At 43.3% G+C, this 25,415-nt stretch overlaps 1 protein-coding gene across 1 annotated transcript; it reads right to left on the bottom strand.

Moving 5' to 3' along the window:
* Window positions 1–17,869: 17,869 nt before the first annotated feature.
* Window positions 17,870–20,110, bottom strand: LOC127557518 (uncharacterized). Its single transcript, XM_051990831.1, has 2 exons — window positions 18,595–20,110; window positions 17,870–18,064 (listed from the first exon to the last, which is right to left on the bottom strand). The coding sequence occupies exons 1-2, from the start codon at window positions 19,762–19,764 to the stop codon at window positions 17,870–17,872; spliced, it is 1,365 nt and encodes a 454-aa protein (XP_051846791.1). The 5' UTR covers window positions 19,765–20,110.
* Window positions 20,111–25,415: the final 5,305 nt, after the last annotated feature.

The raw sequence follows: 25,415 nt of genomic DNA, 5'->3' as shown, positions 1-25,415 counted from the left end.
GCACTTCAGAGTATGTTTGCATGAAACTGAACAGAGAAAGGGAAAGGTATCGAGGTGGCAAAATACCTCCCCCTACCTCTCTCCCGCCATCAAGCTGACACTGCCTCTCTCACCATGTGTTGAAATAGAGATTTTTCTTGTATTTGTTTTGTTAATCACACGCCAGGTCTGAGGTGGTAGCTGGCTGAGTTTCTTCTTGTTAATGTTGGGTCCTGATGGTAGAACTGGTCTCCCTACCACACCCCCTTTGGAGTGGACGTACACCTGTTCCCCAGCTGATCTAGGGAGGTGTTTGTCTGGGGGACCGAGTCTTGACCCACATGAGCCAACCCTGCTTCCCCCTGAGCTCCAGGATGCTTCCCTGCGCTCCTGCCTCTTATGAATCATACCCATGCTAGTGGGTGGTGACCGCTGGATCAGGCCTCAGGGGACCAATTTCTTGGTAGCTGTGGGGCAGCCGCCTTCCAGATGTTCCCCAGAGGTGTAGCTGCAGGTGGGAAGATTCCTGTGGGAGGAGTGTCTTCTTGACAGGGGAAAAAAATTAGAATGTGATGAGTCAAATTCGATTTAGTGAGACCAGATGATGGGTGAGCTGTGTTCTGGGCTGTGGGGAGGTAGTGGGAGGAAAGCCATCAGGGCCCCTTCCATTCTCTCCAACAGCCTCTGTCCCCAGAGAATTGACAGTCCATTGGATAAAGCCAGACAACAATGTTATCGTCATCATGCAAATCAAACATACATCATACAAATCATCATACAAAAATCCTGGAATATCAGAGCTGGGAGAGACCCCAGAATATGGAACGGCAGAATTGGAAGGAACATTGGACAACATGTAATCTTCAATAATCTCACCAATAAGATGAGAAGGATGCGTTCTTGAGAGCCACAACTCATAACTTTAAATTCAAGGTCACACAGTGAGAGGAAAAGTCAGGAGCCAGGTTATTTATATTAATGTATTTTGTTTTTACATCGCATTCTTTCCCAGATATAAATCCCACCCCCATACTTTGGTACTCAGAGAGCCATCCTTCGTAACAAAAATTTCAAAAGGAAGAAAGGAAAAAGCATCTTTGGGGAGGAAAAACTCAGCCTCTCAAATGTGTTTTGACAGTATATGTAGTATTAGACACCTGTAGCCCCTCACTTCTGCAATGAAGGAAGGAGGTGGGTTTTCTGAACCCTTCTTGGTGGCTAAATGGGATCATTACAGTTACATAGCAACCAGGTGCCATGTTTTGCTCCTTTTGCTCATGCATTGTCCAAATTGTTCACCTCCTTCTGATGCCATTCTTTGCCCTTGTTTTTATTCAATCTCATCTGTCTCTTGGTGATCCCATTGAGGATTTTCTTGGCAAAGATGCTGAAGCAGTTTGCCATTTCCTTCTCCAGGATATTCAACAGATGAGGAAACTGAGACAAACAGGATAAAGGGATTTGCCCAGGATCATAGAGCAGGCTAGATTTGAACTCAGATCCCGGATCTTTCTGGATTTGAATTCAGGATTCAATTTCTGAATTCAAATCCAGCACTCTATGCACTATGGCGCCACCTAATGTCCTACTCTATAGCACTTTATTGAAATCTTCCCAGGCTTCTCTCAATTCTTCTTCCTTGTGTCTTCTTAGGCCGCCATGATATGCCATTGCCACTTGTTTTAGTCAGTCGCCAATCAGTGGGCTCCTACAGTATTCCCGGTTCTTTGATACAAATATTTGGGAAACGCTTTCTATTTTTGACTTTCTCAGGGCGTAATTTACTGCCTTTGTTCATTAATACAACCTTGAACTGAGTAACAAAGTTGGTGAGAGCAACAATCCATACTTTAAGCTCTTAAATCTTAAAATTGCATGAAGACTTTGGGGAATATCTCTTTGTCCCAAGAACTCCAGTGGGGAGAAGGCAGTCCATCAGAACAGTATCATACTCATTTTTGCAACGAGGGACCCAAAACATAGACAGGTGAAAGAACTCCCCCACGTGCACATAGCCTCTCAATGTTAGAGGCAACATCTGGACTCCTAACTCTAACCTTTCTTCCCATAGATGTTCTGTCACATGGTCCAGAAAATAAAATTATATGGATCCAGCTACGGAGACTATAGTTTGGCTGTGGCCTGGCTTGGGAGAAGGAGTCTTTCTGGAGTAGAAAGAAATGGAGATCAAAGAGGTTTGGAAAAGAAGCAGATTGGGGAGGACTTTCTTGAAAAGGGAAAGAACAGAACTGAGGCATGAATGAGCTAAGATTCCCAAAGATCTTGAATTGTTGGGTTGTAGTAGGTAGAAAGGTCTCCTTAAAACCAAAAAGCCCTGAGTTCATGACTTGCCTGTGACTCATATAGAATGTGTGACCCGGGGCAATGCACTTAACCTTAGAGTCCTATCAAGTTTCTGAGACTATAAACTGTAGAGAAGATGCCAATATGTGTTAGTAGAGGGAGTTTCTTTGTCTAAATGCTTCCTGTGTCAATGAACTCACACATCCGGTCCTAATCACTAGCCCTAAATATAAAGAATTTCACTTGGGCTCAAAAAATCAACTTCCCAAAGAGGCGAGATGTGACTAAATGATAATAAACCATAAAAAATCTGTGGCTTTTACTGAATTGAATATGTCAACCAAGTGATACGATAATAACAATACAATAAAAGTGAATAACAATAGCTAATATGTGTAAAGCCCTTACTATGTGCTGGTGATTAAGGCTGGATAAAAAAGAAATGACCTGTTAAAGACCTTAGCTTACAAAGGCCAAGGTCTCCCATTGCATCCAGGGCCATTATCCAGCCACTGGACCCAGATGGCCCTGGAGGAGAGAGTGAGGCTGATGACTTTACACAGCCCTCCCATCCTTCAAGAACAAAGGACAAACAAATACTTTGTGCCATTATTAAATTGGATTTAATGCTTTACTAATATTATCTCATTTGATCCTCACAACAACCCTGGGAGGTGAGTCTATTATTATTCCTATTTTACACATGAGGAAACTTAGGCAGACAGAGTTTAAGTGACTTGCCCAGGTTACCTACCTAGTAAGCATCCAGGCTGATTTTGAACACATGTTTTCCTTATTCTAGGTCCAGGGCTCTGTGCATTATGGTGCCGTCTAGCAGAAATGGTGGCTCAAGAAGCTAGTTTGATATTAGATTGAAGGAAGGCACAGATAATTTCAGGAACGAAGGAAATGATAAGACCACTGACTGCTGCTATGACTAGACCCTTTTGAGAATATTGTGCTCAGTTCTGGGTGCCATATTTGAAGATGGACTTTGATAAGCAAGCAGGTTCCAGAAGAAGGTAACCAGAACAGGGAAGGATGCGGAGATCTAGCTATATGAGGATTCACTGAAGGAACTGTTAATGATTAATCCAAGGAATTAAAATTGGGAAATTCTGATTAAATTTTTTTTTGAGGATTTGAAGGGCTATCATAGGGGAAGGAATTAGACTTGTTCTGATTGGCTCCAGAGGGAAGAACTAGGTAATAGTTGCAGAGATAGATTTCTACTCAGTATAATGGAAAGTTTTCTATCAATTCAAGCTGGAGACAGCTAGGTGGCGCTGCAGTGGATAGAGCACTGGATCTGGAATCAGAAAGACCTGAGTTCAAATCTAGCCTCAGACACTTACCAGCTGTGTGATTCTGGCCAAAGTCACTTTACTTTGCCTTACTTTGTCATCTGCAGAATGGGCTGAGAAGGAAATTCCAAACCACTCCAGTATCTCTGCCAAGAACACTCCAAATGGGGTCATAGGGAGTCAAAGATGCCTGAACAATAACAATCCAAGCTAGCCAATGGGCAGTTGGTTGGATGAGATCGCTTCTCCTTCACTGCAAGTCTTGAAGGAGAGGTTGCCCAGCTTGTCAGGGGAGTTGCAGACGGGAGCTCCAAGGTCTCTGCTCCGAGATTAATTCTTGATTCCAAAACCATGATCTGAGTAGGGGATTGCCTGAGCGCCCACCTCCAAGGGTCCCCACTTCCCTTTGCTTCCGAGAGTGTTCACCTCCCATGCTGCTTGTCTTCTGACCAAATCCTGGCCATTGATGTCTCTGGGAGAGATAGGAATAGGGTCTGGACTTTAGATTCAATTGGTATTCCCGGAAGAGGAATTTCTTTGACAAAGAGACCTGAGTTTCAATTGATAAATGACGGACAAAAGCAGCTACACCCAAAGAAAGAACACTGGGAAACGAATGTAAACTATCTGCATTTTTGTTTTTCTTCCCAGGTTATTTATACCTTCTGAATCCAATTCTCCCTATGCAACAAGAGAACTGTTCGGTTCTGCAAACATATATTGTATCTAGGATATACTGAAACATATCCAACATATAAAGGACTGCTTGCCATCTAGGGGAGGGGGTGGAGGGAGGGAGGGGAAAAGAAAATTGGAACAGAAACGAGTGTCAATATAAAGTAATTATTAAATTTAAAAAAAAAAAAAAGGATTTTAGGTGAATTGTCCAGGACTACAGGAAGCAGTGTGTGAACCAAAGCCTTCTCAGCCTCGAGGCCAATCTTCTCTCCATTCACTGCTGTCTCAGGCTCTTCCTCCTCCCCTCAATCATGTTCTTTATTCCCTCTTTTTTCTTTTTCCTGCTTTCCTCCCTACCTTTTAAAGGCAGAGAGGTTCAGTGGCAAATAGGGTGCTGCTCACCTCTAACTTCAGACACTGACTACAGAGGTAACCCTATGTGATCCTGGTTAAGCCACTTGCCTTCTGCCTGCCTCAGTTTCCTCAACTGCAAATTGGACATAATAATAGCAATGCTGTTTGCAAGGATCTAATGAGATAATGTTTATAAAGTGCTTACAAAGTACAGAACTTGGCACATAGCATAGCATGCACTCTCTCCGTCTCTCTCTCATCTATCTATCTATCTGTCTGTCTGTCTGTCTATCTATCTTGGTTTGGTTGAGCTCACAGGCCTGGTGGTCAGGAGCCCAGAGCAAGTGTTCATTCAACCTCTGCCCCTTCTCCTCCTCCATGATTAAGCTGCTGAGCAAACTACTTCCCCTCCTGGGCCTGGGAATTTTCTGAGATCACCAAAGCCTTAACTTTAGAGTCTGACATCTTTGAGGTTCCCCCACTAAAGAGACAGTGTGTTTATGGTGGAAAGAGTATTGGCTCTGGACCCAGAAGACCTGGGTTTAGATCTTATCTCTGAAGCTACCGTCTGTGGGACCTTGGACAAGTCCCTGAATCTCTCTGAATTTGTAAAATTCGCTCTATATGGTCTTTGAATTCCCTTCTAACTCTAACATTTATGTTCTAGACCATTTGCAGCCCTCAAATTTTATGTTCTAGGGAGCCTTTTACAATATGTTCTAAGGGCCTTCCCAGCTCTGACATCCTGGGTTCTAAGGGCCCTCCCAGCTCTGACCTCCTGGGTTCTAAGGGCCTTCCCAGCTCTGACCTCCTGGGTTCTAAGGGCCCTCCCAGCTCTGACCTCCTGGGTTCTAAGGGCCTTCCCAGCTCTGACCTCCTGGGTTCTAAGGGCCCTCCCAGCTCTGACCTCCTGGGTTCTAAGGGCCCTCCCAGCTCTGACCTCCTGGGTACTAAATCCTACTCTTGAGGACTTTGGGGGAGCCCAAGGATTCCTGAGATAGTGGGATCACTAGCTTATGACCCCTTCTTCTTCCTTCCTCCCCCTCCCACCCATATTCCTTTAAGCACAGAGTGTCAGACTGAATTAAAGACAGCTCAGGCAAACTGGGGGCAGCCTTGAGCAGCTGCTGTACCCCTCGAGGGCTACTAGGAGGTGTTTGACACGGCTGATGATGTGTGTGAGGCTGGCCCTGGCTGGCAGGCAGAGAACATTATGATGTGTGGGATGCGGGCCCTTGGCTGGGCTTCCAGGCCCTGCGCTCCAGGGATGGCAGGCTTGGCGCTCAGCATCAGGTTTAAGACCTCTTGTGAAGGCGAGATGGCTCCTGGGGCCACCAGCTGAGGAACTTGGTGGGAAGGAAAATATGAAGTTTCCTGGAAAATTCTGGTTCACTCTGGGTCTAAAAGCTGGGGGCTGCAGAAACGCTTTCGTGCAGGATGCCACCTAGCCCTTTAGGAAGGAAATGCGGCTGCCCACTCCATGGCTCCAGCCTTCTCTCTCACCCTCCTACCCAGGCTGGAGGAGACACAAAGGGTTAAAGTGGCACCGCATAACTGGGCAGCCCCAGGAGTCAGCGCGGGGAAAGTTAGAATGTCCAAAAGAGTCATGGTCTGCACCCTGGTCTGTAATAAACAGCCAATCTTTGATTTAATCTCCCCTCTCCCAAACAACTTAAAAGTTATCTCTATGGGGTTCCATTGTTGAAATGGGAAGAGATATGGCCTGGGAGTTAGGAGACCCAGGTTAAATGCCAGCGGGTTACTGGCTGTTCCTGTGCTCTTGGGCAAAACACTACTTTGGGGGGTCTCAGTTTCTCTAAATGTAAATTAAGGAGATTACACTAGATGCAGTCATTCATAGTCTCACAAATTTAGAGTTCCATTTTATCAACAAGATCATGGAATTTTGGAATTTAGATTTGGAAGAGAGGTTTTTCGGGCTGTAATATAATACCATCTGAGGTTCCTTCCTTATATGTTCTTAGAACATATACTTACTGTTCTCATATCTTATGTTCTGAGATTTTTTCCCCCTCCCCAAGGTATGATACCATCTGTTTTCTAAAATCCTTTGTAGCTCTGACATCCTGTGTTCTAAGGCCCTCCTTCCCAGTTCTGATATTCTGAGTTCTAAGACCCTTCCTAGCATTGACATCCTCTGTTTTAAGAGCCCTCTGACATTCTATGTTCTATGATTCCTCCCAGCTCTGATCTCCTGGGTTCTAAGGGCCCGCCCAGCTCTGACGTCCTGGGTTCTAAGGGCCCTCTCAGCTCTGACATCCTATGTTCTAAGGGCCTTCCCAGCTCTGACATTCTGGGTTCTAAAGCCCCTCTGCACCCAGAATTCAGTCCAACATGAAGATGGCAGATTAAGCATGTTTCTTTCTTTCTTATCTTATGAAAGCTTACTCCTAGAACGATATGACTCCTCTGGGAGCTTCCAAAACCTGATTCTTGTCTGTGGCAAATGTAAAGAGTGATGGAGAAAATATTAATGCAGACTAAATTTAAAAGTGTGTCATGGATACATTTTTGGGAGAGTGAGAAAAAACAGTTGTTAAACATTTACCAGCACTTCCCTGGGATGTTATAGAAGCAGAACCAATAAGATTTGGCAACTGATTGACTACAGTGAGAAGGGGAGGGGGATAATCACGGATGGCTTCCAGGTCATAAACCTGGGGGACTGGAAGAGTGGTGGGTCTCTCCAAAACATCATTACAGCTGCTCTTCCACAGGGTGAAAGAGAAAGAAATTTATGACTGTTAATCGTTCTTGGCGATTTGTGTGGGAATGAATAATACTGCCAAAAGAAATCCAAAAAATATTGTTTGGGATTGTGCAGTTTTAGGCAATAAACTGAAGACCTGAGGAACAAAGGTGGTATTCATTCTTCATCTCTCTGACTGACCAAGAATATGGCTTTCAAGAATATGGCAGATTTGGAGGGCTGGACAGCTGGCTAAGAAGATGGTGTCTGAGAATTGGACTTAGATTTTTGAGCTACCATTGAAAAAATAAAGATGCCAAAGACGGAGCATTTATTTATTTATTTATTTTTAAAAATAACTTTTTATTGACAGAACCCATGCCAGGGTAATTTTTTACAACATTATCCCTTGCACTCACTTCTGTTCTGATTTTTCCCCTCCCTCCCTTCACCCCCTCCCTCATATGGCAAGCAGTCCTTTACATGTTAAATAGGTTACAGTATATCCTGGATACAATATATGTGTGCAGAACCAAACAGTTCTCTTGTTGCACAGGGAGAATTGAATTCAGAAGATATAAATAACCCGGGAAGAAAAACAAAAATGCAAACAGTTTATATTCATTTCCTAGTGTCCTTTCTTTGGATATAGCTGCTTCTGTCCATCCTTGATCAATTGAAACTGAATTAGCTCTCTTTGTCGAAGAGATCCACTTCCATCAGAATACATCCTCAAACAGTATCGTTGTTGAGGTATATAATGATCTCCTGGTTCTGCTCATTTTACTTAGCATCAGTTCATGTAAGTCTCGCCAGTCCTCTCTGTATTCCTCCTGCTGGTCATTCCTTACAGAACAATAATATTCCATAACATTCATATACCACAATTTACTCAACCATTCTCCAATTGATGATGAATCAAATTGATTCATTTTCCAGCTTCTGTACACTACAAACAGGGCTGCCACAAACATTTTGGCACATACAGGTCCCTTTCCCTTCTTTAGTATCTCTTTGGGGTATAAGCCCAGTAGAAACACTGCTGGATCAAAGGGTATGCACAGTTTGATAACTTTTTGAGCATAGTTCCAAATTGCTCTCCAGAATGGCTGGATGTGTTCACAATTCCACCAACAATGTATCAGTGTCCTGTTTTCCCACATCCCCTCCAACATTCATCATTATCTTTTCTTGTCATCTTAGCCAATCTGACAGGTATGTAGTGGTATCTCAGAGTTGTCTTAATTTGCATTTCTCTGATTAATAATGACTTGGAGCATCTTTTCATATGGCTAGAAATAGTTTCAATTTCTTCATCTGAGAATTGTCTGTTCATATCCTTTGACCATTTATCAATTGGAGAATGGCTTGATTTCTTATAAATTAGAGTCAATTCTCTATATATTTTGGAAATGAGGCCTTTATCAGAACCTTTGACTGTAAAAATGTTTTCCCAGTTTATTGTTTCCCTTCTAATCTTGTCTGCCTTTGTTTGGTTTGTACAAAAACTTTTCAATTTGATATATTCAAAATTTTCTATTTTGTAGTCAATAGTTATCTCTAGTTCTTCTTTGGTCATAAATTCCTTCCTCCTCCCCAGGTCTGAGAGGTAAACTATCCTATGCTCTTCCAATTTATTTATAATCTCATTCTTTATGCCTAGGTCGTGAACCCATTTTTGACCTTATCTTGGTGTATGGTGTTGTGTGGGTCAATGCCGAGTTTCTGCCATACTAATTTTCCCAGCAATTTTTGTCAAATAATGCATTTTTATCCCCAAAACTAGGATCTTTGGGTTTGTCAAACACTATATTATTAAAGTTATTGGCTGTTTTGTCCTTTGAACCTAACCCATTCTATTGATCAACTAGTGTATTTCTTAGCCAATACCAGATGGTTTTAGTAACTGCTGCTTTATAATATAATTTTAGATCTGGTACAGCTAGGCCACCTTCATTTGATTTTTTTTTCCATTAATGATGGACTATTTATAACAAAGGTTGGTAAAAAAATGTAATTATCCGAAGTTTTATAAAGTTAATCAAAGATTTTGAAACAAAATAGGAGGGGGCAAGGAAGAAAGCTGTCTATTTGTAGTCATCAAGTCAGATGCTATAGAGAGAAGCTGCAATGTAGCAAGAAATGAGGCATAGAGATTTTTAGAAATCCAAAAGAAGCAAATTATAAGAAAGAAATTAGCAACAAAACTCAGGTTCTATGATATTTTTATCCTAGAGTTATGTGGTTCAGTGGATAGAGTGCTGGAACTAAACCCAAGGTCAAATCTTGTTTCATACATTTTTGGCTATGCGACTGAACAAGTCAGTTATTTTCTATCAACCTCAGTTTTTTCATCCATAAAATGAGAGCATTGTATCCAATGAACTTTAAGGCCCTTTTCCAGTTCCATATCTATTATGGTTTTTAAACTGTGGTAAGAGCAGAAGAACTAGGGATTCTACAATAAAGTAATATCATCAGCATTTCTAAGCCTTGGTGAAATGGGATCTATGAAATATGGCTCTGGAAAGTGAATAGATTATTGGAAAGGAACAAGATTTGTAAAGGATGGGATAACAAGGATAGAGTAGAAAGAAGATATAATTGTGTGAGGAAATAAAAACACCAGTGGGGAAAGCATGGCAGAGACAAATACGTAATGAACAATAAAAGTAAAAACAGGGAGATTTCCATCAGAGGATACTAAAGATCTTGTGGGATAGATAATTCCATGTATGCATGTATATGTATATGTAAAAATATACATCAAAAGACTTGAGGCATGAAAGACAGAGTCATATGGTGGAAAGAGTGCAGGGAATTGAGTTAAGAGGACCTGGATTTGAATCTTATGTCATATATTTGTTAGCTATATGACTGTGGGCACTTAACCTTTCTTTGACCTCAGTTTCCCCATTTGTAAAATGGAGGGGTTGGACTTGATACCTTTTCTGTGTATTTGTAGTCATCAAGTCAGATGCTATAGAGAGAAGCTGCAATGTAGCAAGAAATGAGGCATAGAGATTTTTAGAAATCCAAAAGAAGCAATTTTTTTTTTTTTTTTTGCTAAGGCAATTGAGGTTAAGTGACTTGCCCAGGGTCATACAGCTAGGAAGCGTTAAGTGTCAAATTTGAACTCAGGTCCTCCTGACTTCAGGGCTGGTGCTCTTATCTACTGCACCATCTAGCTGCCCCAGACTTGATACCTTAAAAGGTTTTTTCTGCTCAACATTTATGGTCCTATTTCTTGGTATAGAAGTATTATGTATCATTGATGGGTGATTTCAATCATAAAGACATTTACTGGGGCTTTTTGCTCAAAGCAGAGCAGGTACTAATTATTTCTTGAGTAATTTAATTGTTTAGAAGTCTTTCTCCACTCCAATAAAGTGGTCACTCTATTCAGCTATCAAACTGATCTGCTCAACAACCCCAGCCTTTTAGTCTTTCTCAGTATTCTTACACCATAAATACTCCATCTCCCAGCTTCTCTGAAATTACTTTTTCTGTTCACAGTCTGTTGTCATTATACCTCTCTTTCTACCTTGCTACTCTAAACATTAATTTTTTTGTTCCCATCATGACCTCCAATTCCTAGGCTTCTCAGTTCTTTCCCAGGCTATCATCTTTGCATTGACTATTCTCTCCTTCCTTCTCCATCTTGATTCTTTAATGAGCTTGCTTGACTCTACAATACATTCTTAAATTACTCTATCTTAGAAGAAGAAATTGAACAAGTCATAATTGAGCTCCTAAGTGGAGGGGGGAGACTAGACCAGATGGATTTACAAGTGAATATTACTAAGGATTTAAAGAATAATTAATCTAATACTATGTAAACTGTTTGAATAAAAATAGGAAAAAAAATAAGGTCCTATCCTATTTTTTCTATGATACAAATATGGTCTTGATACCTAAACCAGGGAGAATCAAAACAGAAATAAAACTATAGACCAATATTCCTACTGAATAGTAATGCAAAATTTAAAATAAAACATTAGCAAGGAGAATACAACAACATATGAAAAAGATCATTCACTAAACTAGGAATGCATGACAAATTCAAAATTAGGAAAACTATAAATATAATTGATCACATTATAACAAAAGCAACAAAAATCACATGATTATGTCAATAGATGCAGGAGAAAGTTTTGACATATTATAATACATTCTTATTAAAAACTTAGGAATAAATGGAGCTTTCCTTAAAATAATAAGTATCTTTCTTAAAGTGAGGGCCAGCTTTATCTGTAATGGGGATAAGTTAGAAGCCTTTCCAATCAGATCAGGGATAAAACAAGGAAGCTCATTATCATTATTAATATTCAATTTTCTAGTGGAAATGCTAGCTGTAAAAATAAGACAACAGAAAGAAATTGAAGGAATAAATATAATCAAAGAGAAAACAAAATAATCACTTTTTGCAGATGACATGCAAACAGTTTACTAAGAAAACTCTAGAGAGTCAGTTAAAATAAATAATTAAGACAATGGACAACTTCTGCAAACTTATAGTATATAAAATAAGCCCATATTTGTGGGCTTACCTACATTTGTGTTTATTACCAACAAAGTCCAGCAAGAAAAGACAAAAAAGAGAAACTCCATTTAAAATAATTAAAGTTATTCAACTCTACATTATTTTCACCTTTCATGTATTTTCCCCTCTTATTTTATAGCTGATATTGTCTCTTCAAGCCTCAGTCTTTGATTATTCCTATCATTCACTGCCTTTACTCCTATTTATCTGTTAAGGAATGAATATTAAGGAAGTCACAAAACCATGCCGACTAATTTCATTATAAATTTATGTCATTTAGTTTAGTTACATAATTCAACACGACCCTCACTAGATCAAGGCAATTTTTTTATATCTCCTTAATTATGTCTATATCACTCACAATAGTTGGAAAACTGGGACACAGATACATTGTTGGTGGAGTTGTGAACACATCCAGCCATTCTGGAGAGTGATTTAGAACTATGCTCAAAAAGTTACCAAACTGTGCATACCCTTTGACCCAGCGGTGTTTCTACTGGGCTTATATCCCAAAGAAATCTTAAAGGAGAGAAAGGGACTCACTTGTGCAAAAATGTTTATGGCGGCCCCCTTTGTAATGGCCAGAAACTGGAAACCGAGTGGATGCCCATCAGTTGGGGAATGGCTGAATTAGTTACGGTACATGAATACTATGGAATATTATTGTTCTATAAGAAATGACTAGCAGGATGATTTCAGAGAGGCCTGGAGAGACTTACATGAACTGATGCTGAATGAAGTGAGCAGAACCAGGAGATCACTGTGCACAGCAACAAAACTATACAATGATCGATTCTGATGGACATGGCTCTCTCTCTTCAACAACTGTTCAGTGATGAAGAGAGTCATTCTGTATCCAGAAAGAGGAACTGAGTGGGGTTTACAACACAGCATTTTCACTTCTTTTGTTGTTGTTTGCTTGAATTTTATTTTCTTCCTCATTTTTTCAGGTTTGATTTGATTTTTCTTATGCAGCAAGATAACTGTATAAACATGTATGCATATATTGGATTTAACATATATTTCTACCATGTTTAACATATATTAGACTACTTGCCATTTAGGGGAGAGGGTAGGGAAAGAAGGGGAAAATTGGAACACAAGATTTTGCAAGGATTAATGTTGAAGAATTATCCATGCATATGTTTTGAAAATAAAAAGCTTTAATAAAAAAAAATAAACTGCTTCCCTACTACCTACAAAAATGATCTTATTTTCCCTGTCCTCTAAATCCCTCACTTGATGCATCTGTTACCCATTACTATCATTCCATAGCTTGCCTCTCTTTTTTGGCTTTATTCCTTGGGAAGGCCATCTATACCTCTATTTCTTTTCATCTTACTTTCTTCTTAGCTTTCTACAGTCTAACCTCTTAGCTTGTTGGTCTACCAAATTTGCTCTCTAGAAAGTTGCCAATGATTCTTTTAATTGCCAAATCTAATGGCTTTTCTCAGTTTTCATCCTTCTTAACTTCTCCCTAGCCTTTTATACCATTGATCACCCTCTTCTCCTTAATACTATCTTCTCTCTAGGTTTTTTTGGGGGGTTACTTCTTTATTCTGATTCTCTTCTGATCTACCTGACTGCTCCTTCTTAATCTCTCTGTTAGATATTCATCTAGCTGATCTCAGCTAATCATGGGAATCCCACAGAGCTCTGGTGTAGGCCCTTTTCCTCCTTCCCACTATCTAATTTCATTTGGCGAACTCATCAGCTCCCATGGATTTAATTATTATCTCTGTGCTGATGATTATCAGATCTGTTTGTCCAGTTCTAACTTCTCAACTGACCTCCAGTTTTGAATCCCCAACATCGTCTTAAAAATCTCTAATAGGATGTTGTTTAAACATCTTAAGCTCAGCATGTCCAAAATTGAATCCCCAAAATCTCTTCCTAATTTCCCTGTTGCTGTCAAGTATACTGCCCTCTTTTTAATCACCTAAACTTATAAGCTAGATGTCATCTTTAACTCCTTATTCTCTTTCTCTCATTCAGTACTTAGTAGGATGCCTGATACAAAGTAGGCCTTTAATAAATGTTTGCTGACTAACTGAAAGTAATCCACAGAAACTAATTGAGGTGCAAAACCTTAAGTGTTAAAAACCTATGTGTACAAGATGGAAACAAGGGCTGGTAATGGAGGAAAAGTACAAGACCTATGAACAAATTGGGTGAGGGAACCAAAAGCTTAGAATGAGTTGACACTGGCTAGAAAGAATAAACACTACAAAAAGCATCATGATTTCAGTCATATGAAGAGAAGGAAGAGAATCAGAGAAGATAAAAGACTTCTGCTTGGGATGGGACAGTGGACAAAGGAAGAGAGAAGAAGAATTGTTAATTTTTTTTTGTTGTTTCAGATTTTCTGCTAGGATAATACGCTTTCTGATTTCATACAGAATTATTTATGTCAAAATAATAATTAACTATACATTATATAGTCATTATGTGTACTTGGGCCTATTCTCTTTACTATATGTTATTTCATATAAATCTTTCCTTCTTTCACTGAATTCCATGAGGCTCTATTTCTTACAATGTAGTAGGATCATGGGACCATAGTTTTGGAGATGGAATGGACCTAAGAAATATTTTATTACTTTCATATATCATGATTCATTTGTCTATTCTCCAATCAATGGGCACTTGTTTTCCTGATTGTGGCTAACACAAGAGATATTCTTAGGTGAATATTTTCTTATATTCATGACTATTTAAAAAATAATTTGTATATGTCAGATTCAGAGAACTTACTAGTTTTTTGGCTAGTCACTTAAATTCTTGCCCTCAGTTTCCTCACCTGTAAAATGGGGATAATAAGGGTTGCTATGCAGATTAAACAAGATGATATTTGTAAAGTATTTTGCAAACTTAAAAGTATTGTTATAAATTATTCCTATTAAGAAAAAAACAGTCTCTGGGATCCCGGCAGTCAAGTCAAGACATGAGACAAAAAGAGTTTTGAGTAAACAGAGTTAGTTAGCCTGGCTAATTGTCAGGAGGTGAATAGATACAGATAAGCATCTGATCGACAGAGGTGACATACCTAGGGATGGGAGAATGAAGATGCCACAAGAAAAGAAAGGAATCTGGATACCCATGATGTCAGGGGTATGAGTTACCTTGATCAGGGGATTTCTGTATTTGTGTGTCTCACTATTCGTGTACTTGATGTGCCCTCTCTTCCTAATGGTGCTATATGCAGTTGTGGGAGTTTGTACCTCAAGCACATGGGAGGCCAGTGTTTATCACTACTATTCTTAGGATGCAGTCTTAGTAATTGCTTTTTCTTTAAATTAAAATGTCCGCTTGTGGACTATTGAAGTCCAACAAATGGGAGAAAAAACTTGTGAGCTATACTTTTAGGTGTATGACCTTACAGAGTACCTTGAACCTAGAGATAGTAGCTATTCTGAGGATCCAATTTACAAGTGTGAGTTGGGCAGTAGCTTTCAGGAGACATTACATGAGCTTTGTGACATTGTGACAATCTCAGTTCCTATCTCCTCATCTATAAAATGAATTCATAGAACTAAATGTTTTCTCTGGTCCCCTGAAGCTTTCAATTCTGTAACCTTGTAAGAGAACTCCATTCTTTGGTCCTTATCTTTTTTGGGTGGGAGTTTCTTGACCACTGAAGTTTGCTACTTTGAAATCTTGGAACAGTGGAAGATAAATTCAGCTCATTCAACAGTTTTTTGTTATTGTTGTTGGAAAACTTGCCTTAGGGGAACTTATCTGTAGGACTGCTGTTTTTTAAATTTCAGCTGGAGCCCTGATCTTCATTCTCTTTGTGCTAAATTCAAGAATATGTCAGAATGGAGATAGTCTAGAAATTGGTGACATTTGGAGTAAGAGATGGGAAAGCAGACCCAAAGTTGGATGATATCTCGAGGTAATCATTTCATTTATTCTCCTATCTCTATTCATCATATTTTCTTCCATCTTTCTTTTCCCTCACCCCATCCTCTAACCATAGTAATTAAGAGATAATTCTTTTTCCTTCCTTTCTTCCTTCTTTCCTTCCTTCTTCTCTCCCTCCCTCCCTTCCTTCCTCTTTCTAGTAATGAATTTACTATTTATTGTTTACAACATATATTTTATTAATAGCTTTTGTACATCGCTGTTACAATCCATTTCCCCATCATCAATTGAAGTTATCCTCGTGACAAAAAAACAAGTAAAAGAATATGATTCAGAAGCCTTATCTGACAATGTATTTAATATCCTGCCCTACTAGTCTCCCATATTTCTACTATCATTGTTTCTTTGTTGATTAAAATGTATGTATAACAGTATGTGTATATGTATGTGTGTGTGTTTGCAGGATGATGAAGTAGACCTAAGAACCCTTCCAGCTCTAAAATCTACTATCCTCTGAAACTGCCTCTCAAGCACTTTCTTTGGTGATTGAAATAAGCCTAGATCTGTTCACTTTTTCTAAGAGAGGTTAGCTTCCTGTAATTATATGCTCCTTTTCCTTTTCATCTTCATTTTCATCACCATCATCATCATCAATTGATACTTGAACATCTACATGGTGCAAAATCATGCATTAAGCTTCATGGAAGATGTGAAGATGGATACAGTTAAAGAATTAAAGAAAATTAAAGTGTATAAACATTTCTAAGCCATAACAACAATGGGACAGAAAATACAAGATGAGAGAGAACAAATCTGAGAGAGAGGGGGAAACCATATAGACCAAATCAATGTCCAGTTTACAACCTTTCAATTTATTATGGGCAGGTGTGTTTATGAATGAGTAGCAAGCAAGTCTCAATGAGAAGTCCCAAGAGAGCAGTTGAAAAAAATGGTAAATATCTCCTGTATCTTTGCCAAGAAAACTCCAAATGGGGCCATAGAGTTGGATAAGATTGAAAAGACTGAACAAGAGAGCACTATCCCTTCACCTCTCAATTCAGAATAACCAAGGAATAATTGACCTAAAGGAAGTGTCTTCTCATATGCAAATATATGAGAATAAAGATATTGAGATTAAAGAAAAAGAAAGAAAAAGTTGCTTTTTCTTTTAGAAACAACTTTATTTAGGTTCCAGGTACTCTTTGGATCAGCATATATTCAAATCTATAACTCATGAATGCCCATCTGATGTTTGCCTTTATATCAGGCCAACCATTTTTTAATGAAACAGAATATTAAGATATGTGGTGATTTTTTTCTTTTAAATATAAGTAAGAATAGTTCTTTCTGGAGGAGAAGGTAGGTTTCTCGGGGAGGTTTTCTTGGAGGCAGCTTTAGTATCAGTTCGGATCAATAATTACCCCAAATGCAGCCAGCTGGTAAAAATACAAACGTTTATTTCTCCTTCCAAGTCTTGTCTCTTTCCTTGGGCCCGGATAGCTAGATTCTTAGAGGCCTCTCTCTCGGTGTGGTTCCAAGAGCTCCCTCCGAATGTCTCCAAATCCAAAGGTTTTGTCCTTCAGCCTCTGCCTCTGCTTTCTTCTGCCTCCAACCAGCACAGAGATGGAATGAATTTCTTGTTTCCTTCACTTGGGGCTCAGCTAGCCTTCTGGCGAGTCTTTCAGACCAGCTTGGTCTCAATGGGGGAAGTGCAGGAGCCCAGCCACCACAGAGAGCCTTCTCAATCTCCCGCTCAACTCTCGACTGGTAGCTTCTTCCTCTCAAAATTCTTCTTCTGTTACCAGCCAGCCAAGTGGAAAATATATTGGAATGAATCACTCTTCACTGGCTTATATATGACTCTTCTGAGAGAATGGGATTATGGGTTTTCTCCCATAGTGCTCTCTGGCCCTAAGAGCTTCAAGGGAGGTGTGAATTCACAAAGTTACATAGTTAACTTTGTGAACTCCAATGAGTAAAGGTGTGAACACAAGCATTGTATTAATTAGTTCTACTTAGTACCTTGTTTCAGGTTCTGGACCAAAACATCTTCTTGTAAGATCAGATCAATAATCTATCAACTCTAATGAGTTAGAAGTTTGTAAAGATTCCAACAAAGATATAATAATAAATTTAATTGAGCAGTGTGTTCCTTGGATCCATATCTGAATGGCTAACTTCTGCTCCTCCTAGGGAAACAACAATGGGCGAAAGGACAGAGGTAGTGAACTGGAACTGGTGCTGCCAGATTGCTTTTGTGTACATCTTGGCAAGACTGAGGAAGGCAGATTTCTTCAAGTCGGCATCTCTGGCCCCAGCCATCAGGATCTGGAAAAGAGAAGATCCCAGGGGTCAGGAACACGATTTCTTTCCCTTTCTTCCCACCTCCATGGCTTGTCCCTATTCGTGATTCTTCATAATCTAGTCCTTGCCTTCATTATCCAGTCACTAGCTGCTGCAAGATCATGATGAAATTGTTTTTTCTCCTCTTTTTCTTTTTTCGCACTGCACCATGTTGACTATCTTATTTTTGTATGGGGGCACTATGTCCTGCCAGTTTCCACCAAAATTTGCCAAAACCTTTCTTTTCAAACTCTGTGAATTACAGGGCCTATCCTCAGCATTCTTGGATAAGTAGTTCTGAGACTGTATCAGAGAGTGAGACTCTCAAAGCCCCTAAGGACATAGGAGTGCACCTAAGGACATAGAGAGGCAGCCCTAATTAGTCAAGATGCCGTAATTAATATCAAGAAATGCCTTCTTTCATGAAGAACTTAAAAAAAGCAGAACACTGCTGTCCTTTATATAGATATAAGATGAAGAAAGGTATCTTATTTTACACAGACACAGAAACATACCTTCTTGCAAAGATGTAAAGATGTGGATAGATGTTTTCCTTTCATTCTGATATGGAGATTTAAAGAGGTGTTCTGTCTTATGAGGGTAGAAACAAAGAGAGAGAGAAGAGAGACAGACACACACAGACAAACAGAGGCAAGAGAGGGAGAGGGAGAGACAGACAGAGGGAGAGAGAGAGAAAGAGACAGAGACACAGGGAGGAAGAGACACACAGAGAGAATTAGATACACACACATACAGAGATAGAGAGACAGAGAGAGACAGAGCGACAGACAGGGAAGGAGGGAGAGAGGAAGGAAGAGACAGTGTACAGAGAGAGGGAGAGACAGACAAAGAGAGAGACAGAGAGAATTAGAGAGAGAGAGACAGAGAGAATTAGAGAGAGACACACACAGAAAGAGAAAAGGGGGGGAGAGAACAATGAGACAGAGAGAGGGAGAGAGATAGAGAATCAGAGAAAGAGTGAGAGCAAGAGAGACAGACAGACACACAGAGACAGAAACAGAGAGAGAGAAAGAGATAGAGAATGAGAGAACGAGAGACAGACACAAACTCGGGTGAGAGCAACTGCGAGAGAGAGCGAGTGCGTGAGCAAGTGCGAGAGAGAGCGAGAGTACGAAAGCCAATGCGTGAGCGAGTGTGAGAGCGAGTGAGAGAGACAGAGAGAGAGTACGAGAGTGAGTGCGAAAGAGAGAGCGTGAGAGTACGAGAGTGAGTGCGTGAGCGAGTGCGAGAGCGAGTGCGAGAGACAGAGAACGAGAGAGAGAGAAAGTACGAGAGTGAGTACGAAAGAGAGCGCGAGAGTATGAGAGCGAGTGCATGAGCGAGTGCGAGTGCGAGAGAGAGTACGAGAGCGAGTGTATGAGCGAGTGCGAGAGAGAGAGTGCGAGAGAGAGTACGAGAGCGAGTGCATGAGCGAGTGCGTAAGCGAGTGAGAGAGAGAGTATGAGAGCGAGTGCGAGAGCGAGTGAGAGAGAGAGAGTACGAGAGCGAGTGCGAGAGAGCGCGAAAGAGTACGAGAGTGAGTGTGTGTGAGAGAGAGAGCGAGTGCGAGAGAGAGTACGAGAGCGAGTGCATGAGCGAGTGCATGAGCGAGTGCGAGAGAGTATGAGAGCGAGTGCGAGAGCGAGAGCGCGAGAGTACGAGAGCGAGTGCATGAGCGAGTGCATGAGCGAGTGCGTGAGAGTATGAGAGCGAGTGCGAGAGTGCGAGAGCGAGTGCGTGAGCGAGTGCGAGAGAGAGTATGAGAGCGAGTGCGAGAGTGCGAGAGCGAGTGCGTGAGCGAGTGCGAGAGAGAGAGTACGAGAGCGAGTGCGTGAGCGAGTGCGAGTGAGTGCGAGAGAGAGAGTATGAGAGCGAGTGCGTGAGCGAGTGCGTGAGCGAGTGCGAGAGAGAGAGTATGAGAGCGAGTGCGAGAGCGAGTGGGTGAGCGAGTGCGAGAGAGAGAGTATGAGAGCGAGTGCGAGAGCGAGTGGGTGAGCGAGTGCGAGAGAGAGAGTATGAGAGCGAGTGCGAGAGCGAGTGGTGAGCGAGTGCGAGTGCGAGAGAGCGAGTGCGAGAGCGAGTGGGTGAGCGAGTGCGAGAGAGAGAGTATGAGAGCGAGTGCGAGAGCGAGTGGGTGAGCGAGTGCGAGAGAGAGTACGAGAGCGAGTGAGTGAGCGAGTGCGAGTGAGTGCGAGAGAGAGAGTATGAGAGCGAGTGCGAGTGAGTGCGAGAGAGAGAGTATGAGAGCGAGTGCGAGTGAGTGCGAGAGAGAGAGTATGAGAGCGAGTGCGAGAGAGTACGAGAGCGAGTGCGTGAGCGAGTGCGTGAGCGAATGAGAGAGAGAGAGAGAGAGAGAGAGAGTACGAGAGCGAGTGCGAGAGAGAGAGCAAGAGTACGAGAGCGAGTGCGAGAGAGAGCGCGCGAGAGAGTACGAGAGCATGTGCGTGAAAGAGAGAGAGAGCGCGAGAGTACGAGAGCGAGTGCGAGTGCGAGAGAAAGCGAGAGTACGAGAACGAGTGCGAGAGAGCGAGTGCATGAGCGAGTGCGAGAGAGAGCGCGAGAGTACGAGAGTGAGTGCGTGAGCTAGTGCGAGTGCGAGAGCGAGAGTACGAGAACGAGTGCGAGAGAGAGAGCGAGAGTACGAGAGCGAGTGCGAGAGAGAGAGCGAGAGAGAGTACGAGAGCGAGTGCGAGAGAGAGAGCGAGAGTACGAGAGCATGTGCGTGAGAGAGAGAGAGAGCGAGAGTACGAGAGCGAGTGCGAGAGAGAGAGCGAGAGTACGAGAGCGAGTGCGAGAGAGAGAGCGAGAGTACGAGAGCGAGTGCGAGAGAGAGAGCGAGAGAGAGTACGAGAGCGAGTGCGAGAGAGAGAGCGAGAGAGAGAGAGTACGAGAGCGAGTGCGAGAGAGAGAGCGAGAGAGAGTACGAGAGCGAGTGTATGAGCGAGTGCGAGAGAGAGAGTGCGAGAGAGAGTACGAGAGCGAGTGCATGAGCGAGTGCGTAAGCGAGTGAGAGAGAGAGTATGAGAGCGAGTGCGAGAGCGAGTGAGAGAGAGAGTACGAGAGCGAGTGAGAGAGAGAGCGCGAGAGTACGAGAACGAGTGCGAGAGAGAGTACGAGAGTGAGTGCGAGAGAGAGCGAGTGCGAGAGAGAGTACGAGAGCGAGTGCATGAGCGAGTGCATGAGCGAGTGCGAGAGAGTATGAGAGCGAGTGCGAGAGCGAGAGCGCGAGAGTACGAGAGCGAGTGCATGAGCGAGTGCATGAGCGAGTGCGTGAGAGTATGAGAGCGAGTGCGAGAGTGCGAGAGCGAGTGCGTGAGCGAGTGCGAGAGAGAGTATGAGAGCGAGTGCGAGAGTGCGAGAGCGAGTGCGTGAGCGAGTGCGAGAGAGAGTACGAGAGCGAGTGAGTGAGCGAGTGCGAGTGAGTGCGAGAGAGAGAGTATGAGAGCGAGTGCGAGAGTGCGAGAGCGAGTGCGTGAGCGAGTGCGAGAGAGAGAGTATGAGAGCGAGTGCGAGAGCGAGTGGGTGAGCGAGTGCGAGAGAGAGTATGAGAGCGAGTGCGAGAGCGAGTGGGTGAGCGAGTGCGAGTGCGAGAGAGAGAGTATGAGAGCGAGTGCGAGAGCGAGTGGGTGAGCGAGTGCGAGAGAGCGAGTGCGAGAGCGAGTGGGTGAGCGAGTGCGAGAGAGAGAGTATGAGAGCGAGTGCGAGAGCGAGTGGGTGAGCGAGTGCGAGAGAGAGAGTATGAGAGCGAGTGCGAGAGCGAGTGGGTGAGCGAGTGCGAGAGAGCGAGTGCGAGAGCGAGTGGGTGAGCGAGTGCGAGTGCGAGAGAGAGAGTATGAGAGCGAGTGCGAGAGCGAGTGGGTGAGCGAGTGCGAGAGAGAGTACGAGAGCGAGTGAGTGAGCGAGTGCGAGTGCGAGTGAGTGCGAGAGAGAGAGTATGAGAGCGAGTGCGAGTGAGTGCGAGAGAGAGAGTATGAGAGCGAGTGCGAGAGAGTACGAGAGCGAGTGCGTGAGCGAGTGCGTGAGCGAATGAGAGAGAGAGAGAGAGAGTACGAGAGCGAGTGCGAGAGAGAACGAGAGCGAGTGCGAGAGAGAGCGCGCGAGAGAGTACGAGAGCATGTGCGTGAAAGAGAGAGAGAGCGCGAGAGTACGAGAGCGAGTGCGAGTGCGAGAGAAAGCGAGAGTACGAGAGCGAGTGCATGAGCGAGTGCGAGAGAGAGCGCGAGAGTACGAGAGTGAGTGCGTGAGCTAGTGCGAGTGCGAGAGCGAGAGTACGAGAACGAGTGCGAGAGAGAGAGCGAGAGTACGAGAGCGAGTGCGAGAGAGAGAGCGAGAGAGAGTACGAGAGCGAGTGCGAGAGAGAGAGCGAGAGTACGAGAGCGAGTGCGAGAGAGAGAGCGAGAGTACGAGAGCGAGTGCGTGAGAGAGAGCGAGAGTACGAGAGCGAGTGCGAGAGAGAGAGCGAGAGTACGAGAGCGAGTGCGAGAGAGAGAGCGAGAGAGAGTACGAGAGCGAGTGCGAGAGAGAGAGCGAGAGAGAGTACGAGAGCGAGTGCGAGAGAGAGAGCGAGAGAGAGTACGAGAGCGAGTGCGAGAGAGAGAGCGAGAGTACGAGAGCGAGTGCGAGAGAGAGAGCGAGAGTACGAGAGCGAGTGCGAGAGAGAGAGCGAGAGTACGAGAGAGAGAGCGAGAGTACGAGAGCGAGTGCGAGAGAGAGAGCGAGAGAGAGTACGAGAGCGAGTGCGTGAGCGAGTGCGAGAGTGCGAGAGCGAGTGCGTGAGCGAGTGCGAGAGAGAGTACGAGAGCGAGTGCGTGAGCGAGTGCGAGAGAGTGCGAGAGAGAGTATGAGAGCGAGTGCGAGAGTGCGAGAGCGAGTGCGTGAGCGAGTGCGAGAGAGTGCGAGAGAGAGTATGAGAGCGAGTGCGAGAGTGCGAGAGCGAGTGCGTGAGCGAGTGCGAGAGAGAGTACGAGAGCGAGTGCGAGAGAGAGAGTATGAGAGCGAGTGCGAGAGTGCGAGAGCGAGTGCGTGAGCGAGTGCGAGAGAGTGCGAGAGAGAGTATGAGAGCGAGTGCGTGAGCGAGTGCGAGAGAGAGTACGAGAGCGAGTGCGTGAGCGAGTGCGAGTGAGTGCGAGAGAGTATGAGAGCGAGTGCGTGAGCGAGTGCGAGAGCGAGTGAGAGAGAGTACGAGAGTGAGAGAGAGAGTACGAGAGCGAGTGCGTGAGCGAGTGCGTGAGCGAATGAGAGAGAGAGAGAGAGAGAGTACAAGAGCGAGTGCGAGAGAGAGAGCGAGAGTACGAGAGCGAGTGCGAGAGAGAGCGCGCGATAGAGTACGAGAGCATGTGCGTGAAAGAGAGAGAGAGCGCGAGAGTACGAGAGCGAGTGCGAGTGCGAGAGAAAGCGAGAGTACGAGAGTGAGTGCGTGAGCTAGTGCGAGTGCGAGTGCGAGAGAGAGCGAGAGTACGAGAGCGAGTGCGAGAGAGAGAGCGAGAGTACGAGAGCGAGTGCGAGAGAGAGAGCGAGAGTACGAGAGCGAGTGCGAGAGAGAGAGCGAGAGAGAGTACGAGAGCGAGTGCGTGAGCGAGTGCGAGAGAGTGCGAGAGAGAGTATGAGAGCGAGTGCGAGAGAGAGAGCGAGAGTACGAGAGCGAGTGCGAGAGAGAGAGCGAGAGTACGAGAGCGAGTGCGAGTGCGAGAGCGAGCGAGAGTACAAGAGCGAGTGCATGAGCGAGTGCGAGTGCGAGAGAGCAAGGGAGTGCCAGAGCGAGGCAGTGCGAGAGCGTCACCGACAAGGGATGGTATTATGGATGGAGTGCCAGGCCTGAGGGGAAGATTTAAATTCCTGGATGCAAATCTTCTCTCAGACTTTTACTAGTTGTGTGATCCTGATGGAGTCATGTCATTCAGTTTCCTCATCTGTAAAATAAGCGGGAGAAGGAAATGGGGAACCACTTCAGTATCTTTGCCAAGAAAAGTTCAAATGGCAGTCATGATATGATGCTAAAAGATGCTTTCTATGAACATGTGGGAAGCACCATTCGCCTGTACAGAGTCAGAAATAGAATGAAATGTTCTCTTAGGCAGATGTATACGTCTCTTCTCTTATCCAGAGAAAGATTCCATTCTTTACTACGACTGCAAGATACTATATCTCATGCAAATATAGAAAGATGCTTTCTTGTATTAATACACAAAGATGTAGAGCGAAATTATCTCTTATCTAAGTGGGAAATGGTCTTTTCTTTTATGCATGGACAGAAGGGCGACTGTTCTTAGGTTGGTAGGACACAAGAGATGCTTTATAAGTATGTTTCACAGATTTAGAAATATTTTCTCTTAGGCAGCTCTGGGAAGATGCTGCTCTTTATACGGATGTAGGGATGCAGAGAGATGCCTTCCCTTAATCACTGAGAGAAAGGTGCTTTATGGGCTTATGTTTTTACACAAAGAAAACAAATTAAGAAACCTTACAACCCTGACTTAGTCCTATGGAGTGCTTAGGTAAGTACGTTCCACTTTTGACCTTCTGTCTCCTCAACTGACTGAGCCTTTTAACCCTACCCTTTTTGCCAAAGACTTAATCCATAACGACCAGCACCTTGAACTCCATTATTGTCCAGTAACCAAACAAAAACACATTTAAGTACCCACTATGTGCTGGGGAAACAAAAAGAGGCAGACAGTTCTTGCCTTCAAAAAGCTCACAATGTGTGTGTGGGAGACAACATGCAAACTACTATGTACAACCACTCTATATACAGAATAAAAAGGAAATAACAGAAGGAAAAGTGGCAAAGGGCTAGATTAGGAAGGGCTTTTGTTGATCTTGGAGGTGATGGGGGTACCATTGGAGTTTGCCATTCCCCTGCATCTTGAGATAAAGCTTGTGAATTTAGTTGGATCCCTGGGATCTAATCACCATATGTTTACTGACTTTGAATGCCTGATCATGTCTTGTTTGCTCAATTCCTTCTTTTCTGTGGGGAAAAGACTAATGCAGTGCTCCCCTTCCCAAAATTATCTTATTTCTATTTATCAGTTTAACTGTTGTATCTTCCCCACAGAAAGTAAACTCCTTGAGGGCAGGGATTATTTTTTCCCAACATATCCTCAAATGCTCTGATGGATCTGGGGTCTCATTATTGTGGATTGCCTCCAGGAATGCAGATTACAACCTCTACATGACTGCCCATCCTGCACCATTACCTCCTGTCTCGGAAAACACAGTTTTAACTTTAGTGTGACTTTTGTCTTACCACTTTGGTAACACTGGAAGAGTGAGGCTGACAGCTTTGCACTGCTCTGCCTCAATTCAGAAGAGAATCAAGACATCATCTTTGTGA

Source organism: Antechinus flavipes, chromosome 3 (genome assembly GCF_016432865.1).
Source record: "Antechinus flavipes isolate AdamAnt ecotype Samford, QLD, Australia chromosome 3, AdamAnt_v2, whole genome shotgun sequence".
Taxonomy (NCBI): domain Eukaryota; kingdom Metazoa; phylum Chordata; class Mammalia; order Dasyuromorphia; family Dasyuridae; genus Antechinus; species Antechinus flavipes.
The sequence above is the reverse complement of the archived record's forward strand: the minus strand, read 5'-3'. Positions and strand labels throughout refer to the sequence as shown.

Bases quoted from the DNA above. Each gene is read 5' to 3' on its own strand.
- LOC127557518 (XM_051990831.1), bottom strand. From the start codon at position 19,764: ATGCACTCGCTCATGCACTCGCTCTCGTACTCTCGCGCTCTCGCTCTC. The intron at 18,065-18,594 runs GTATGTTTCTGT...TCTCTTTTCCAG, and splicing joins CTTTACATCTTTGCAAGAAG to ATCCTGATGGCTGGGGCCAG.